Source organism: Sander lucioperca, chromosome 13 (assembly GCF_008315115.2).
Source record: "Sander lucioperca isolate FBNREF2018 chromosome 13, SLUC_FBN_1.2, whole genome shotgun sequence".
NCBI classification, from domain to species: Eukaryota; Metazoa; Chordata; class Actinopteri; order Perciformes; family Percidae; genus Sander; species Sander lucioperca.
The window spans coordinates 16,372,433-16,391,818 of NC_050185.1; the positions used below are offsets into that span (position 1 = coordinate 16,372,433).

General features: G+C 40.2%; 1 protein-coding gene across 7 annotated transcripts in view; it reads left to right on the forward strand.

Annotated features, from left to right (window-relative positions):
* Positions 1–19,386, forward strand: part of trim3b (tripartite motif containing 3b) — a 36,329-nt gene that overhangs the window by 14,513 nt on the left and 2,430 nt on the right. For 4 of the 7 annotated variants that reach the window (XM_031280894.2, XM_031280896.2, XM_031280895.2 and 1 more), the window contains 15 exons: positions 4,799–4,974; positions 7,209–7,338; positions 13,491–13,601; positions 13,769–13,920; positions 14,511–14,691; positions 14,976–15,077; positions 15,233–15,331; positions 15,772–15,924; positions 16,303–16,681; positions 17,039–17,142; positions 17,250–17,417; positions 17,574–17,742; positions 18,270–18,311; positions 19,011–19,081; positions 19,178–19,318. In XM_031280894.2, coding sequence (XP_031136754.1) covers positions 4,829–4,974; positions 7,209–7,338; positions 13,491–13,601; positions 13,769–13,920; positions 14,511–14,691; positions 14,976–15,077; positions 15,233–15,331; positions 15,772–15,924; positions 16,303–16,681; positions 17,039–17,142; positions 17,250–17,417; positions 17,574–17,742; positions 18,270–18,311; positions 19,011–19,081; positions 19,178–19,318 — 2,148 coding nt within the window. In that variant the 5' untranslated portion in view covers positions 4,799–4,828. Of the gene's footprint in view, positions 1–794; positions 1,042–4,798; positions 4,975–7,208; positions 7,339–13,490; positions 13,602–13,768; positions 13,921–14,510; positions 14,692–14,975; positions 15,078–15,232; positions 15,332–15,771; positions 15,925–16,302; positions 16,682–17,038; positions 17,143–17,249; positions 17,418–17,573; positions 17,743–18,269; positions 18,312–19,010; positions 19,082–19,177; positions 19,319–19,386 lie in introns of those variants that run through there. The other 3 variants (XM_031280893.2, XM_031280898.2, XM_031280900.2) reach the window with 3 other exon arrangements.

Below are 19,386 nucleotides of genomic sequence, written 5' to 3' on the forward strand. Positions count from 1 at the left end.
AGACAACTGGACTCAATCCATACAGATTAACTGTAGATTGATGTTTGTGTCAGAGAATTGTCACCTCTTGCACCAGATTAAACTCTTACCACTTCACAAAGATGGGACGTTTAAGGGATTGGGTGCAAAATTATCCTGTGACAACATACAGTATATTATACTTGAAATTCCAAATGATAATCCCCTTTACCATATTAAGGATCTTTTCTTAATCCCTGCATGTGTATTTTGATACTATAATGATAGGTGGAGAGGCATATGTCCCAAATTCGTATTTTGAAGAGTTTTTTTCAAAGGTGACATCATGAATTATGTAACTATGTTTTGTTTGGCTGCCCTGTGTGTGTGCATATGTGTTTGCTGGCTAAGTAATAATTAATTTCTTCATAACTGTAACTGGAGGCCAGATGATTGGCACCAGTCCTGTCAGCTGCTGTTTCCGTTCCTTATTAGGATCAAGCTGCATTCAAGAACTGACTCTGCTTCTGTGCCTAATCATCATAGTTTTAAACGTGCACATTCACAAATAAAATAATTACACAGCAGATTAAGACTTTATATGCAATATATTCCTGGATTCCAGATTGTTGTGTTTCCAGCCTTGACTGTTGGACTTTTCTTCTTCTTGTCTGTTTCAATCTTTGCTTCTCACTTTCTCTGGCCAGCACGAATTGTTGGTCTGTGACGCAATCCCTCCTCCCTGCTAGTTTAAGTTTCCCAGCCAATCAGAGCACGGCAGTAGGAGGTTATCCAGTCAGCTCGTGCTTGTAAACAGCACTGACAGTAGGAGGGACTTTCAATTTACAGTCCCACCCTCTGTTGTGATCCCTGTTCAGCCTTTTTCAGTGCGTGTGTTGTGGTGGAAAAGGGAAAAGCGACAGAAGGAAAAGGGAAAAGGAAGAGTGGTCAGCAGGGCCAAGGGGAGAGAAGAGGGGGGAAGTGGGCGTGCATGTGTGAGTCAGGGCATGTGCTGATTCTTCAATGTTAACACAGCTGCCATGGAGTCTTCTAGACTGATCTACTCCACACTACTGACAGTAGGTACTGCTTTTGTCAACTCTATTTGTACTCATCTACATGAATGTGTGCACTTTACCACTTTACCATCAGATCAGCTGCTACCAGAGAGGAGTGTGTGAATTTGTATGTTTGTCCAAGCTGTCAGCACATATTCATTGGTGCTGCACAGGTGTGTGACAGTGAGCAGAAGGGCTGACACTTTAACTATATTCTCTGCACTCCTTTCCTTCTAAACCAGGGGTCACCAACACGGTGCCCGTGGGCACCAGGTAGCCCCCAAGGACCACATGAGTAGCCCTCAGGCCTGTTCTAAAAGTGAAAATTGAATATTGATATTATCTGTTTCCCACCTTGTTAAGTCATTGTTGATAATAATTGTGAGAAATCATTAACGTGATCAGTGTCTTCACATAGATGAGTATCATTAATCATTAATAATCATATATAACTAAAGGCAAACTGAGCAAATTGGTTATTTCAGAAGAGTGTATCAAACTGGTAGCCCTTCGTATGACTCAGTACCCATGAAGTAGCTCTCAGTTTCTAAAAGGTTGATGACCCCTGTTCTAAACTGTCCGTCTCTCTGTCCCTTTTCCTGTCCTCTTGATGAACTTAAAAGAAGACATTAAATTTCCTGTCTTGGCCTTCCCCCCCACTTCATTTACATGTGTGTGTTATAAGAGATACACATGAGCTGTGTGAGGATCCTATTGTACAGTAAAGCAACAGCAGAGGTTTCAGTGCTGAACGAGAAAGAAAACTGTTACTTTTGTATTCGATAAATCCAGCAATGAATAGACTAACTGTGTGTTAACTCTGCGGGTGTTAGCTTGTTGTCACACACACACACACACACACACACACACACACACACACACACACACACACACACACACTTAGTTACACATGCAAATACTGTAATCCTGAGAATTTGAGGAATTAGTCAGGCTAAGGCCACCAGCAACATTACTGCTGTTTTAACTGCGCATATAATGGCCAGGAGAATTATCTCTCTGCAGGATGTGTCCTCTCATGCATTATTTTTTAAGCTTCCTGCAGTCCTGCCTGGGCTTGGCTTTATCCAGCCCTGCTGCCAGTAACTGCAAAGCCTTGAATATGCATGTCTTCACTCAGTTTTTTTTTACTTCCCAGACCTGTCAGTTAACTGGTTATGGTTACTTTAGAGCATCAAATCGAAGCATCATGGCCTACTTAGGAGTTTAAGCGGCTCAATGGTGTTTTTAGCCCCCACCGTCGACTTCAAGGCAGCGCTGCGACCGTCGACTTCAAGGCACCTAACCCTAACCTAACCATTACCTAATCCTAGTGCCTTCCCTGCCTGGAAGGCGATGTTGGGGGCTTAAAACACCAAACACCGTTTAAGTGGGCATGAATGAAATTGGGACCATGTCAAAACAGTCTGTTGAATACATATAACTATAAACATGCACACATCCACTCATGTACAAGCATACATGACCATCACGTGTGTCTGTTGTTGCACCATATGTGCATTTTACAGTAAAACTGGGACATACAAGAGCTTTGTTAAAGGACCATGCCTTTTTAATGCATTTGCTAAACTGTAAATTCAAAGGAAACTAAGGTTTTACATTCTCTGTGACTGACTCTGAACAGATTTAGCATTTAGCTTTTTTCATCCAAATGTTTTGAGACAGAATTATCATTTGGGATTTATTGGACTCCAGATTACTTTTTTGCTTTGGTCCACCCAATAAAACTGTGTTTATATACAGTATAACCAACAGTAAACAAACACCAGCCACTTCACTCTCCAGCAGTCCTAAGACCCCTGGTTTTATTTTAGTTTCACCGTCATTGCTTTCTCGCCAATCCACTAATACATGTATCTAAATTTAGACAGACGTCATTAAATTACTATCAGTATGTTCTAGCACAGAAAGAGAATGACAGAGAAGTGTGAGAACTGCACCGAAGTATACAGTACATCCTGTGGTTGATCCCTCTTTAATTCTACGTTCTACGATCGATAGACTTCTTTTCATTAGAATCCAACTGAGGCAACTGGATACTCTTGAAGTGCCAGTTTAAAGCAAAGGGTTTATAGAGAACAATGCAGATTTAGATTTAGACAAAACATAAGCTACTTACCAATAATCATTTCCGTCCGACACCCTGCCTGTACCTAACTAGAGTTTGGATGTGACATGTTCTCATGGTTGACGGCTTAAGAAGTGACCTTTACCCTCCCAGTCTACAAACTGTCTGTTGTTGGATCCTTTGTGTGTGTGTGTGTGTGTGTGTGTGTGTGTGTGTGTGTGCGCGCGCGCGCAACAACTGACAATGGGACAGAGTGGTACATAGGGGATTGAGTGCTGTATTAGATCCAGCAGTGACAGATGTGCAGATAGGGAAGAGTCTGGTGGGGAGATGATGATTACCAGTGTGTTTGTGTGTATTTCTTTATCTGTGTGTGTGTGTGTGTGTGTGTGTGTGTGTGTGTGTGTGTGTGTGTGTGTCCTTGTCATTGACTGTGTTATGTCCATAACTACTGTATATCTTAAGGCCAGGGATGATGTTTATTTAAGACACGTGCTGAGACACTGTGTCTGATACATTAACAATACACATGTTGACCCACTGAGAAAATGTGGCAGGACGACATTGCTGGAGCCAGTTAGCAACACAGGGAGAAAATGGCATGCAGAGTCAAAGGTGGCAATTTTAAGTCAAAGGTCAAGTCAGGTGAAGCTTTTTTTTTAAGAAATACTTGTTGTCGTGGCCTCCTGTATTGCAAAAGGCGTGTGTACTTTTTATCATTCAGACTGGATATTTTTTTCCATAGGTAACACCTGATCTTCCCACTTAATATAGATGCATATCAATGAGAACATGCTGCAGTAGCACCTTTAACATACCACTATAATTATTATGCCATATGTGTTTGGGCTTGCAAGTTGGAGACAGTACCAGCTGTATTTCTATAATGGATGAGATTATGTAAGGCATGGGGCTCCTCTGTTCCGGTCACCTCACAGAGTTTTCCTACTATTTCAAATTGTACATGTAAAATGTACACTGTGTTCTAGATGTAGTTGCAGCAGTGCCAGCGTGACATGTTTTGCATCATTTAATATCATATAAAAATGTTTTACACTGACAGAATTCTGTGTATAAAGGCAACATGATCTCTTTTTCAAATTTAAGCAAAATGGTGCCTAGGCACCAAAATATAAATACAGAATTATAAAAAAAATAAACATTTTAAAGCTGTAATTGCAATACCGTGAAACAGTGATATTTTTGCTAAAGATTATCATACCGTCAGAATCTTATACCGGCCCATGCCTACTCAAGACATTCTGTTTTCAGTCGTGTGTGTGTGTGTGTGTGTGTGTGTGTGTGTGCGTGCGTGTAAATGTCACAACAGGTCAGGAGTGTGCATTGTTGCTGTTATTTTCCTGCTTTGGTGTGATCTGATATGTTAATCAAAAGCTAGGTACATCATGGCCATACTGGATTGTCTACATCTGCTGCTGTCTGTACACTCAGGACTGGTGCATTCTTCACACAGTTCTCTTTCAGCTGGCTTTTGTCTGGTATTAACCTAGAAATAACACCATAACAATGGAAATTGTAGTGTAGTGTTTCTACTAATCAAGGAATTAAGAAGCTTTGTTAACTTTGGTTCCTGGTACCTCCTGTGGTAAGTTTGCTGAGCATTAGTGGCCCTGAAAGTGGCACTGTCTAGAAAATATATGCAAATATTCATGCATTTATCTTTGTCTCTCTGCAGGTTAACTGCTGTCATTGTCCGTGGCTTTAAATGTCCTCTGCCATGGCAAAGCGTGAGGCTGGGAGCACCAGCCCTGTGGTGCGTCAGATAGACAAGCAGTTTCTGGTCTGCAGCATCTGTCTGGATCACTACCAGAACCCCAAGGTCCTGCCCTGTCTGCACACCTTCTGTGAAAGGTAACTAACATTTGTGCTCTCTGTTTCAATGACAACTGGCAAAAGTCCTAATTACCTACACTTCCCACAAGCTAAACTTGACACAAACCCAGTCTCTGCTCACACCGTTTGCTACATGTAGCTTTTGCTGGCCATGCAAAGAAGATGGTACAACACTAGCTTTTCCCCTACCAGTACTTATCCTCCCAATTTATAACTGAAGAATTATTTTCATATTTACATGTCTCCTAATAGTGGTACCTCATCTATTGCAAATACTTGGCCACATTTAAACAGCTTGCAGCACTCACTGACTCCACTGGGATAAGTACATTCCTCAGGATCAGGGACTGTCAACGTCTGAGAAGAGGCTCATTGTTGGGAGACACAATTACAATTCCTCAATCTACAGTTCCTCAGAAAAATGACACCCCCTCAGGTGATACTTATTGGGGCCTTTTCGTGCCGAGCCAAGCGGAGGAGGCTTTTAGAAAAGCCTGTTTTGGGTCAGGGTGGGAGGATGGAGTAGGGGGTATTATGTTATTTACACAGGATAACTGGGATTATGTTTCAATATCTAAACCTATGATAAAAACAAATATTTATGTAATAGTCTTGAATAGCCACACAGAGTACGGCATTAATCCATTTTCCAGGCAGTGTGAGGGGCATTTGCCCACCGCAGGGCAAGTTTAATCCACGGTTTAACTGGATGGCATGTGATCTGGAGCCCTGCTGAGGTGAACAGACTTTTTGTCTGGAGCTATACATGATGTTACCAGACAGATGTTTTAATACTGGATGGGTTGATGTAGTTTTAGGGGTTTTAGGGTTAAGCTGGCAAACCCATGCTGGGTCTAGTCTGTTTGGTATAATTCTGCTCCCCTTTTACTCTGATTATCTGAGTTGTGTGCTCATTATTCAGAGATCATGGATCATGACTTTGCCATGGGATGTGCAACTGTTTCAAATAATGCCAAAATAAATGACATCGTTCTATAATTGAGGCATGTGGCTACTTGTACTCATACTTATGATTGCAACAGGATTTTAATTAACAGAGATGAGTGTGGCACAAGTGCTAAAACAGTTGACAGAAAATGAATCTGTTTATTAATTAATCGTTTATTCAGTTTGATTGGCTGCTTTTCTGTTCTGTTTGTTTTTCATTTTATAAACCAAAAAGCAGTTAAGTAATCACAAATTGGCATTTTAATCCACAATGAAAGGTATCATTAGTTGTGGCCCCATCACAGACATTTTCATCCCATAACTGTTGTGGTCCCAGTTGGTTATATGTCTGACAAAGCAACCGTCATCTATCCAGGCTTCAGAGCGTTACAGTGGTGTTGACAGAGCGGTAGATAGACTTTTGTTAAAGCTCTCCGTTGTTCTCAAAAGCTAACAACTGCAGTTTACCAAGGCTTGGTTAATATGAACCAGTCTGGTGTAAACAGAATGGTTTTAGCATGCAGCCCAAGCAGCTGCCAGACATCCTGGTGTACAGAGACTTATCCTCGATACTGATCTCAGGTTTCTTGCAGCATCAACTGCCAATTAAGTGATAACAGAAGCTGAAGAAAAACAAGCGTACATCACATGCTGGATGACAGCCGGGCTGTAGGCCAGGAGTGTGGTTTAATCTGCATATTGCAGCTGAACATTGCTGGCTGAGGGTTTGGTTTTGGCTCAAAGGTTGTCTAATGTTAAATAGATTGCCTCCTAAGGGCAGTTCAACCTGCACAACATCCTCATCCTTCAGGGGCCGGTGGAATAGATGTGTTTTGGATTCTGTACGAATCCAAAACAAACAAACACACACACACACACACACACACACACACACACACACACACACACACGCCAAAGCAGAAACGAAAACACAAAAATCTATTCTCCCTAAAATCTTTTGTCTCTTTGCGTCTCTGTTAGGCAGATTGATTTGCCAGAGATTCACTTACTAAAAGAGGAAGTGGGTGTCTTCTCTTGAAGTTGTGGGTTCTGTGAATTGACTCAGATTCACACGTATCCCCTATTTGTTGTGACAGCAGCACTATTTAAGCACTGTCTCTCAATTATTTATAAAGTGACTGCTCTCTCTCTAGTGTCTCACAACAATCTCTCCTTCTCTCTCTGCTGTATTGGTAAATTAATTTTGACTAATAATTATACTCCGAATGATTGCGAAGAATTGATCAGTTAGATGTTATATTCTAATTCTTGCTTTTCTTTATTTCTTGACTCCCTCCCTCCAGTTGTCTCCAGAACTACATTCCCCCAGAGTCTCTGACACTCTCGTGTCCAGTGTGTCGGCAGACGTCCATCCTGCCAGAGAAAGGAGTGTGTGCTCTACAGAACAACTTCTTCATCACTAATCTCATGGAGGTTTGACTCTTGACCTCTTTTCAAATTCAAGTCAGACGCATATGTGTTAGCCAAACAGGATTTTCAGGTGTGTTACATGCATGGAACAAAAGACAAAACGCAGATGATATTTATTATGAGTTAAACAACAAACCAAAGATTATTTAAAAACCCAAAAATGCATATGCATGCAAAAACAAAATCCTAAAAAGTCACAGTATATTTTGTTAAAAACGTCATAGTATAGTATGCCGAAAAAAGTGATGAAGTCATAATATAGTATGTCGAAAATTGTCATAGTATAGTATGTTGAAAAGTCATAAAAAAGTCATAATATAATATGTTGAAAAAAGTCATAGAAAAGTCATAGTATTAAATGTCGAAAAAAACTTCATGAAAAGGGCCTGCCCAGACTGAGAATCGAACCTGGGTCAGAGTCTGCACTGACTATTTGCTGCTTGCCTGTTGGAGCAGTGCTAACCACGGAGCCACTGTCCCGCCAAAGAAATTATTTTCAACCATCATAGTATAGTATGTCAAAAAAGTGATAAATCATAGTATAGCATGTCAAATAATATATAGTCACGTACACTTTGACATGTGGCCAGAGGAGCCTGAAATTAATCCGCCGACCTCGTGGTCATGGGACAACCAGTCTACCTCTCAGCCACAAGCCACCCAGTATGGTATGAGGAAAAAAGTAATCAGAATCAGATTTATTGGTATACTTAAGTACACAAGGAATTTCACTTCGGTAGGTGTTAACTCTCTATACATTCAACAAATAGACATGTGGTAGTAAACATTCAGTAGACAGAAAATAAAGACACACACTGTACAATAGAGAAAACAATATAGGCACATATCAACATAATATACAAAAATACAAATATACAAATAAGACATAATATTAAGACAAGTACACATGGAGTGGGATGTAAAGTGCAAAAGGTAATAGTGCAAAGTAGTGTGCAAGATGCATATTGGAATGATAAGTATGTAATGTGTAGAGAAGTGGGTGAGTGGCCAAAGTGGGGATGACCCCACTTATCCGCAGTTCTTTTGTCTGGTTGTTTTTGTGCGCAGGGATCTGTAACGCCTGCTAGATGGGAGGAGGTTAAAGAGAGTGTCTGCAGGATGTGTGGGGTCTTTGGTGATGTTCACTGCCCGCTTCCTGGTCCTACCAGTGTTCAAGTCCTGGAGCGAGGGCAGGGAGGCACCAATGATTTTTTCAGCAGTCCGAATTGTGTGTTGTAATCTGCGTTTGTCCTGTTTTGTGGCTGCCCCAAACCAAACGGTGATGGATGTGCAGAGGATGGATTCAATGGCAGCAATGTAGAAGATGTCCAACAGCTCTTGTGGTAGGCCATGTTTCCACAGTTGCCGTAGGAAGTACATCCTCTGCTGAGCCTTTTTAAGGATGTCATTGATGTTGGACTCCCACTTCAGATCCTGGGAAATGATCATAGAATGGACCAACAGATCCTGTTGCTCTGGACGGAGACCAGTGAAGGCTAATAGAAGCACTTTTCCGGTGAGGGCTGAGCGTTACTGTGCAGCCTCCAACTGAGCTTGCCGACGTAGATGTGACGTGAGAAACCTGTCTGAAAGTTGTAAGTCTTCTGGTAGCTGTGCCAAGAGAAATCTCAATCATTCGGAATCTTGCGGAGACTGAGAGCGTAGGTATATGTAAGGAGATAGCATAGGCACAGGCTAATTATTGCTAACTAAAATGCTAGTTAACATTAGTAATTAAACTTAAACAGCTAATGTAAGTCGAAACTGCCTGCGAGCTTCTCCTGTACTATACAGTAATTCCTCTACTATGTGACAGTAAGTCGTGTGGTTATGACACAATCGTTAGCCTATTTTTATAAAAACATCTGCTACGGAGCCATAACGTGAGATGCAAGGTAATGGAGCCTTTTATACATTGTTGTGTTTCTTTAGAAATAAACAATGGACAAATAGAGTCTTTAAATGCTTCCGATGTAAAGTTATTCGCTGTCAAAGTGGTGCCAAAATGAATGGCAGTCAATGGGATGCTAACGGGGGGGTGATGGCTTGATAGCAAAAAAATGGCTCCATAGGAGCTACGCTTTGTGGACGCTCGCTTACCCCCTTGGAAATGATGGAGCCACCATCTCCACAGTCTAGTATAGTATAGTATGTTGAAAAAGTGGTTAAAAAAAGCCATAGTATAGTATGTCGAATAAGCCATAGTACAGACAGTCAGATACACTTCGACATGTGGCCGATGGAGCTTGGGATTGATCCACCGACCTTGTGGTTATGTTGAAAAAAGTGGTTAAAAAAGCCATGATTAAAAAGCCATAGTATAGTATGTCGAATAAAAGTCATAGTATAGTATGTCAAAAAAAGTGATGAAAAAAGCCATAGTATAGTATGTCGAAAAAAGACATAATTAGGGACACTTTGACATGTGGCTGGAAGAGCCTGGGATTGATCTTCCTCTGACCTTGTGGTTACAGGACAACCATTCTACCTCTCATCCATAAGCCACACAGTAGGATATGTGGAAAAGAAAGTCATAGTATGTCGATAGAAGTGGTTAAAAAAAAACCATAGTATAGTAAAATAAAAAGATAGTTGAATGTTGAAGCCTGGAATTTAGCCGCCGACCTTGTGGTTATGGGACAACCATTCTATATATATATATATAGCATGTCAAAAAAAATTAAGAAAAAAGCCATAGTATGTTGAAAAAAGTGATAAAAAAGCCATAGTATAGTATGTCAAAAAAAGTGATTAAGAAAGCCCAAGTATAATATGTCGAATAAGATATAGTAAGAGACACTTTGACATGTGGCCAAAAGAGCCTGGGATTGATCCTCTGACCTTGAGGTTATGGGACAACCATTCCACCTCCCAGCCACCCAGTATGATATGTGGTAAAAAGTCATAGTATAGTATGTCAAAAAATAAATAAAATAAAAGTCATAGTATAGTGTGTCGAAAAAAGTGATGAAAAAGCCATAGTATAGTATGTCGAAAAAAAAAGAAAAAAAAAAAGTCATAGTATATTATGTCGAAAAAAGTGATGAAAAAACCAATATTATTGTATGTTTGAAAAAGCCATAGTATAATATGTCGTAAACAGCGATAATAAAGCCATAGTATAGTATGTCGAAAAAACTGATAAAGTCGTTGTATAGTATGTTGAAATAATTTATGAAAAAAGCCATAGTATAGTATGTCGAAAAAAGTGATGAAAAAATCCATAGTATAGTATGTCGAAAAAAGTGATGAAAAAAGCCATAGTATAGTATGTCGAAAAAAGTGATGAAAAAATCCATAGTATAGTATGTCGAAAAAAGTGATGAAAAAATCCTTAGTAAAGTATAGACAATTTGATTGGTCCGAACAGCTCTGGTTCGGATCAAGTCCAGACCGAATTTCCCGACCTCAAATGTTGTGGGCGGGCCTAAGTTCGGCTGGCATCCAGGCTAATAGTATAGTATGTCGAAAAAAGTAATACAAAAAAGCCATAGTGTAGTATGTCGAAAAAAGTCATAGTATAGTATGTTGAATAAGACATAGTCAGGGACACTGACATGTGGCTGGAAGAGCCTAGGATTGATCATCTAACCTTGAGGTTATGGGACATCCATTCTACCTCCCAGCCACCCAGTATGATATGTGGGAAGAAGTCATAGTATGTCAAAAAAAGTGATGAAAAAAGCTATAGTATAGTATGTCGAAAAAAGCCATAGTATAGTATGTCTAAAAAAAAGTGATAAAAAAGCCATAGTATAGTATGTCGAAAGAAAAGTGATAAAAAAGTCATAGTATAGTATGTCGAAAAAAAGTGAATAAAAAAAAACAGTATAGCATGTCGAAAAAAGTAATCAAAGTTATAGTATAGTATTTTGAAAAAAGTGATGAAAAAGCCATAGTATCTAGTATGTCGAAAAAAGCCATAGTATAGTATGTCAAAAAACTTGATAAAAAAGTCATAGTATAGTATGTCGAAAAAAGAGATGAAAAAAGACATAGTATAGTATGTTGAAAAAAGTCACAGTATAGTATGTGGAAAAAAGTAATTAAAAAAGTCATAGTATAGTATGTGGAAAAAAGTAGTAGTATAGACATAGTCAGGGATACTTTTACATGTGGCTGGAGGAGTCTGGGATTGATCCGCCAACCTTGTTGTTATGGGACAGCCATTCTACCTCCCAGACTTCACAGAGAGCACCACAAAGCATTTGTGATCAAATTAATATATAATTTGTGTGGATAAATTAAAACAAAAAAAGTGGGCATATCAGCGATTTCAAAAACTGGTACCCTATGCTTTCGTCCAGAAATGACAAGGATGTTTAAGAAAGGCTGTCAATTTGTGGCTCATCATTTGGAGGCTTACTGAATTAAATGTACTGTATAAGTCCTATTTCTTAAATGAGTTTTGACTCATAAATGGGCTATTAGATGTAAGAATTGTTGCTGTGAGAGCAAGTTAAAGAGAAAGTTTTAAGACGATGTTCTCTCTCCTCTGCACTGTAGCTGTGACATCACCCACACTGAGCAGCCCTTAAAAACGCCGAAAAAGCCTTAAGAATAAACTTAAATAGTGATAACACAAAAACTGTAAAATATATCAAAAAGCAGAATAATGTTCTAATAGCTAAACTAGTTTTAAGTTTCAATGACATCTGTCTAATGTAAACAACATGCATGTTAAACTCTCCTGGTTGAAAGTTGCGGAGAGACTTTCAGCATCACTCCTGGCTGAAAACATGAATGAATTAAAAATACCTAATTGTTTGTATAGTATACTTACATTTAGCTCTAACACACATAAATACTCCACTAGACATGCCACTAGAGGTCTTTTTAACGTTCCTAGAGCCCGAACACAATCAATAGAACGTACAGTATTGTATCGAGGGATGGTTGCTTGGAACTCACTTCCAGCAGAGATTGCCAAAGTGCATAATATATCAAGTTTTAAAAAACAAGTAAAGGATCATCTAAAGGCCCTAAGACTATAACCATATTTTTGTACTTAGTTTATGTATAGGAATATTGATATGTAAACAAAAATGTTGTAAGATTTAATTTTTACTATGTTCTGTGTTATGTATTTAATGTGATATATATTATTATCAGCATACATGGAAAGGAATATGTATATCTGCAAGGAAAAGAATACTAGTTATACTGCTCTTATTTTTATATTCTATGACTGTTTTGTCTGAAAATGTCTTTTTTTTTTTTTTGTAGTTTTGTTTGTTTTGTCTGAAAATGTAGTTTTATGTTCTGTGTGGACCCCAGGAAGAGTAGCTGATGTTCTGCATCAGCTAATGGGGATCCTAATAAAATCAAATCTGTAGGTGAAAGTATGTGGGACGAGTTGCATTTAGAAGTGGAAGAAGCCTGGAGAGGATTTAAAGATTGCTCCATTGACTTTCAATGTAAAAAGAAAAAAGCTTAATATTTTAAAAAGTGGAGAAACGTTGAATACAAGCACAAATGCCCTTAAAGAGCTGAACATTGTGATATTGAAACGGTCTTTGTAGCTGAAAGTATGCAGAAGTAGTAGGCGACTGAAAATTGTACGGAAGAATCGGATAACAATACTGTGTGTGTTCCTGCTTCTGTTTTTGTGAGAACCACTCTTTTTTTTTAAACAAGGGGAGAACATTTTTGCAGACTGAGGTCATTCTGGACAGTCCTTTTTTTTCAAGGGGCTCTTTTTAGAGTTTGTTTTGAATGGAAGGTTTCTATTGGGTATGTTGAGGCGATGATTAAGGTTACAAGATGGGTATGGATGTTTTGAATGGATGGTACTTAAAAGGATAGAAATACAATAATGTGTGTTTGTGTCCTGAAGAGAACAGCAACAGACTACAAGGAAAGTCAGACAAAGAGAAAAGCATCTGGGGGCCTATAGGTTATATACATACCTATATACTGTTATGTCCCCAGATTGATTTGATTCTGGCCAGAGACCTTTGTTTAATGTCATTTCCCCTCTCTTTCTCCTTTTGTTTCCTGTCACCTCTCAATTGACCATTGCCAAATAAGGGGAAAAAAATACCGCTTACTTACTTACTAAAAAAACAGTTCATAAAAATAAAAGATAATTATCTCTAAAAGTGTTTTGAAATGATTGAAAAGCTGCTGATGAAGTTTAAAATGTTTTCTTTCAGGTCCTTCAACGAGACCCTGAGTGCTCACGGCCGGAGTCCTGCAGTGTCCTGGAGTCAGTTAGCGCTGCAGCTGCAGGGAAGCCTCTCTGCTGCCCAAACCATGAGGGAAAGGTGGGAAGCCCTTTTGTGATCACCTCATCAAAATTGCTCAACCTCGTTTGTTTTAGCAATAATTAATGCAAAATAAACTTAATCTTAAATTATTTACTTACTTACTGCAAAGCCCAGCCATAGTGAAGGAGTTTTCTTTTTTTTACTCAGTTTGTCTCCCTCTGCAGGTGATGGAGTTCTACTGCGAGTCATGTGAGACAGCCATGTGTCTGGACTGTACAGAGGGTGAGCACCAGGAGCATGTGACTGTTCCTCTGCAGGACGTCGTGGAACAGCACAAGGCTGCGCTGAAAACACAGCTGGATGCCATACTGAGCAGGTGGGGACTTACCTTAATAAAGCTTTCAGAATATTTCCTTCACTCCAGGTGCTTTAAGCATTTAACGTAGAGCAGTAGTGGTAGTGTGCACATCCCCACCGGTGAGGTGCAGGGCAAAAAGGGGCTGGATACAACTGAAAAGAATGAGATGCCCGCACTCTGCTAATACTCCCATACGTTTATTGTGCTGCAACGTTTCGACCCTGCCGGGTCTTCCTCAGGCAAATGGCATTCAACAGTGGCTCAAGCATAGTTAGCTGATCATGCATCAGCTGAGCTCATTCAAACTAATTATCAAGGCCGTGATCAGCTGAGCTCATTTAAAAATCACCAAGGCCTTGATGGGCCTAAGTGCCACCTTTACCACATAAAACCATTAGTGATAAAATTACATATACACAATATGCACACAGACAATGAAAAAATTGGCCAAAACCCTAACTTACAAAACAACATTATGTGCTACACTATCCCACATTGACACTGTTTTTCACATTAGACCAATCCCACACACAATATCACAAGAAAAGACATTACAGAAAAGGCTTTATATCAAGTTCTTCATTTAAGCCGTTTGTGACATCTTGCAGGCTCCCACAGCTAACAATATCCATCGAGCTGGTGAGTGAGATCTCCCGCCAGCTGAATGAAGGGAAGAACAAGGCGGTGGCAGAGATTACCAGTACGTTTGAAGAGCTGGAACGGGCGCTGCATCAGCGCAAGACGGCCCTCATCACAGACCTGGAGAACATCTGCAGCACTAAGCAGAAGGTTAGTTAGGTTTCAGACATTCACATATATAGTCCATGCACTCAACCAGGTGCACTTGCATCTTTGCATGCTCATTGTCAGATGCACAAACACACACACACACACACACACACACACACACACACACACACACACACACACAGGTATTTTACAAACAAGTTGAGCATGATCTGCCACATCTCTCTCATTCCTGTCAACATACTTTGTTTTCACTCTTCTTCTCTCCTCTTTTTCTTACTCTTTTGTGCCCCTTTTTTCCTTATCTTCCATGTACCTGAGTGCAGGTCCTGCAGGCCCAGCTTTCATCTCTCCTCCAGGGGAAGGAACACATCCAGAGCAGTTGCAGCTTTACTGAGCAGGCTCTTAGCCATGGGAGTGCTACTGAGGTGAGCTGGCAGATTGTAATTTGTACAAGCAGGCTAACAAACAGGTTACAACTCAGATGGGAATTAACTGTGTTGCAGTCGTGTAGCAGGATGTGAGTTTGGTATTAAGATAAACAAAAAAGACTGAATACAATATGTGTCTCTTGCAAGTATAGGTGCTGCTAGTTCAGAAGCAGATGAGTGAGCGAGTAACAGCGCTGGCAAGACATGACTTCCCAGAGAGACCACATGAAAATGCACACCTGGATTGTCAGGTATTGTTTATTCTGATTTATTCTGAACTGTTTTTCTGCTCTCGATTTTCATTACGGTGGCCTGACTGACATTCCCACATTGTCACAAAATGAGGCCTTTATGGCAACAGTTTTCTCTACCTATTTACTTTTTCCAGCAAAAAAAAGTTGTGGGAGGTTTGCATGTTGACACTTATAATCTCAAGTTAAAATGTGAGATTTGTTTTTCATATGTATATATTTAAACCCTTTTTCACTTTAGCTGGGATTGATCTCTGTAAGGAAAAGATTACTTCAGAACAAACTATTTTGACAACTTCTATTCCACAAGAAACTCACAAAGCCTTAATGTTCTATTAGCTTGTGGCATTTGGCCACCAATCATGAAAATGTAATTTCTTCTAGCAGTTAGGGATTTTTCAGTGGAAAGTATTGAAAATCGTGTGTGCTGTTTGCTTCAGGTGGAGACTGAAGGTCTGCGGCGCTCCATCCAGAACCTGGGAGTTCTCCTCACCACAGCCGCTGTGGCCCACACCTCCGTCGCCACAGGAGAGGGCCTCCGCCACGCAGCAACTGGGCAGATCCAAACAATTACTGTGACAACAAAAGACAAAGTACTGTCTTTATTTTTTAGCCTCACTGCCATTTTCTACACGTGCAGAGTGAACCCTGGATAAAGCATAGCAGCTTTTACATTTAGTTTTTACTTGAATCTGTTGACCAACATATTTATTTGCTTTAGTAACATATTTCAATTTAGTTTTTCATTTGAATTCCAAATGTCATGCTTTTTCTCTTGTTATCTTGCAAGAAGTCATTTATTTTATGATGGCCAGTTAACAGGGATTATTATTATCAAAAACAAATCTGTTAGGAGCTTGTGATGTGTCTGTAGAAAGTGCTGCCTTGGAGGCTGCAACCATGTGCGTATTGCTTGAACAACAATAGATTTTCTTTTGTTCTGAAATTGAATCAATGACCTCTCTCTGCAGGATGGGGAGTTGGTGCGGACAGGAAATGCTGTTTTAAAAGCGGAGATAATGTCTGCTGACAGGAGCCATGTTGCAGAGGCGGAGATAACGGACAATAAGAATGGGACATATGAGGTGGGCTACACGTTACGCTCTGAGGGAGAGTACACTTTCTCTCTATTGCTGTATGGCCAACCGTTACGTGGCAGCCCGTTCCGCCTGCGGGCGATCAAGCCCTCAGATGTGCCACAATCTCCAGATGACGTGAAGAGGAGGGTGAAGTCTCCCAGCGGGACAGGGGGCCACATACGGCAGAAAGCAGTGCGACGGCCCTCCAGCATGTACAGCACCACCAAGAAAAAGGAGAACCCCATCGAGGATGAGCTCATCTACAGAGTGGGTAAGACAGATGACCCATCCAGGAGAGAAAGTCGCACACTGTACGTGCCAAACCAAACACCATGTAGACATTAGACTTATCATCACTGCAAACTAATTTCTAAGCCATACAACAAGTTTTTAGATTTTTTAGACATCCTCCCCTCCAGGCAGCTTCTGTTTTCGTGTCATGCCAGTAGACCACAGAATGAGAATCAACTTGCTGTGACTTGATAGAAGAGATGACATCCAGAAGAAAAAAAAACCACTGCATATAGTATGTTGTTAGAAGATGAAACGTAGAAAACAAATATGGTTGTTGTGAAAAAGGTAAATGGGAGAATTTGGTTTACTGAGTGTGTTATTATTTATTTGTCAGGTTCCCGAGGCAGAGAAAAAGGGGAGTTCACAAATCTGCAGGGAATCTCAGCCTCTTGTAGCGGCAGAGTGGTGGTGGCTGACAGCAACAACCAGTGTATACAGGTGAGACTGACTCAGAGAGGAAAATGCATGTAAGTGCAACCATGTATGCCTTTACTATTGTAGTACTGTGATCATGACACAATTCACTCAAAAGGGGCTGATTGCAGGTATTCTCCAATGATGGCCAGTTCAAGATGCGCTTTGGGGTCAGAGGTCGGTCTCCGGGGCAACTGCAGAGACCGACTGGTGTCACTGTGGACATGAACGGGGACATTGTGGTGGCCGACTATGACAATCGATGGGTCAGCATCTTCTCCTCTGATGGGAAGTTTAAGGTGAGATCTCATAGTTTATTTGCTCAGTTCAGAGAACAGTACTGAAGATACAGTATGCCTAACTTAACTTCAACAGTTCATTCGTTTCCCTATTGAAAAATAATTTCAAAGTTTTTCTTTCCCTCCTAAAATCCTTTTTGTCTTCCTCCCTCACAGAATAAGATCGGTGCAGGCCGGCTCATGGGTCCTAAGGGTGTTGCTGTTGATAAGAATGGACACATCATCACTGTAGACAACAAGGCCTGCTGTGTCTTCATCTTTCAATCCAATGGGAAGTTGGTGACTAAATTTGGAGGCAGGGGGACCTCTGACAGACAGTTTGCAGGTGAGACAGAGGCCTCAATATGTAACAAAAGACCACTGTTTAACTCAGCTCCCAAACAATGATGCCATCTGTCAGTGAGGCAGTGGTGTCTACATGCTTTTAAAGGAAATCCATCATAACATGTATCATAATCCAGCATATATGACAACACAAAATACCACATGGATACTATCTGTATTATTTTGAAAGAGATAAATACAGTAAATAAAATTAGCGAGGAATAAAATAATCAATATATATAGTATTGACACCTTTACTGCCAGTTTGAGCAAAACAATAATGTACCTCTCAATAATGTGCTCTCATTCTACGTCTGAATATAGACCAATACATACATTCTGTTTCAAAATGTAAGCCTGTACATATACTTGTAGGCAAAGTCCCAGGCGGTGCAGTGGCCCCCTGCTTCCCCTACAAACTGCGCCTGTGTGGACCACCCGACTCTTTTTTTTTCTTCTTTGCTTATGCTTTATCTCTGACTACCTATTTTCCTTTCTTTCTGTTCTTCCTCCTGTTTTTCAATCCAGAAAAACTTGGCCCAAACTTTAATAAATCTGGCTCAGTTTTCAGTAAGTACTAAGTGTGGCCTTGCTGCAACCTTAATCCCACAGTGCAGTGCCCTCTGTCTAACCCGACTCCCTGATCATGTGTCCGCCCCCCTGAGAACTCAGATTGTTGACAAATGGAAGCTGTGCCTGTACAATATTAACCCAGAAACAAGTACATGCCATTGTAATAAGCCCTTACTATTACAATAACGAACATTTTGTCATGTGCATTGTGTTTTTTGTGTGAATGGATATGAAAAGAATAGTCTGAATGATTTGCACTGCTCTGCCTCCACTGCCATTAAACTAACCGGTGTTCCCTGTTTGCTACAAGACAATCAGTGTTGAGGGCTACAGAGCTCATTAGTGCGTAACTCAGCCAATAGGTTTCACTTCACATAAATAGCAACCCCTTAAGCCTTTCTATATAATCTAATTTAGAGTTTTAGTACTGTTTTGACATTGTGAAAAATACAGGAAAACTATTTTAACTCACGTTAAAGCATTTAATGCATGAAAAGAATGCCGTCAAATCAGAAAAAAATCAGATTAAACTAGGTTTTGTAATTGCAGCTTTAGGCACAACTAGCTGAAATTTGGGTTTAAACCGGCTTCTAACAGTAAAGGGAATGGTGCAAACTACAGGGATCGGTTTATATTCCAAGTACAGCAAATTCCACATTAACCTGCCTCTCTCTCTCTCTCTCTCTCCTTACCCAGGTCCACACTTTGTTGCAGTGAACAACAAGAATGAAATTATTGTGACCGATTTTCACAATCACTCTGTAAAGGTAAAGGCATAGTTTGTCCTTCATAGAGATAATATGTATCAAAGTACACACTCGTATGTAGACAAAATGTGCGTTTTTACTGACTTCCTGCCCCAGGTGTACAGTGCAGATGGAGAGTTCTTGTTCAAATTTGGTTCTCATGGTGAAGGCAATGGCCAGTTCAATGCTCCCACTGGTGTGGCTGTGGACGCCAACGGAAACATCATCGTAGCTGACTGGGGTAACAGCAGAATACAGGTGAGACTATTCAGACTGCTATCAACTTCACAACTTTGAGATTTGTGTATATTGCAAAGTAACTGTTT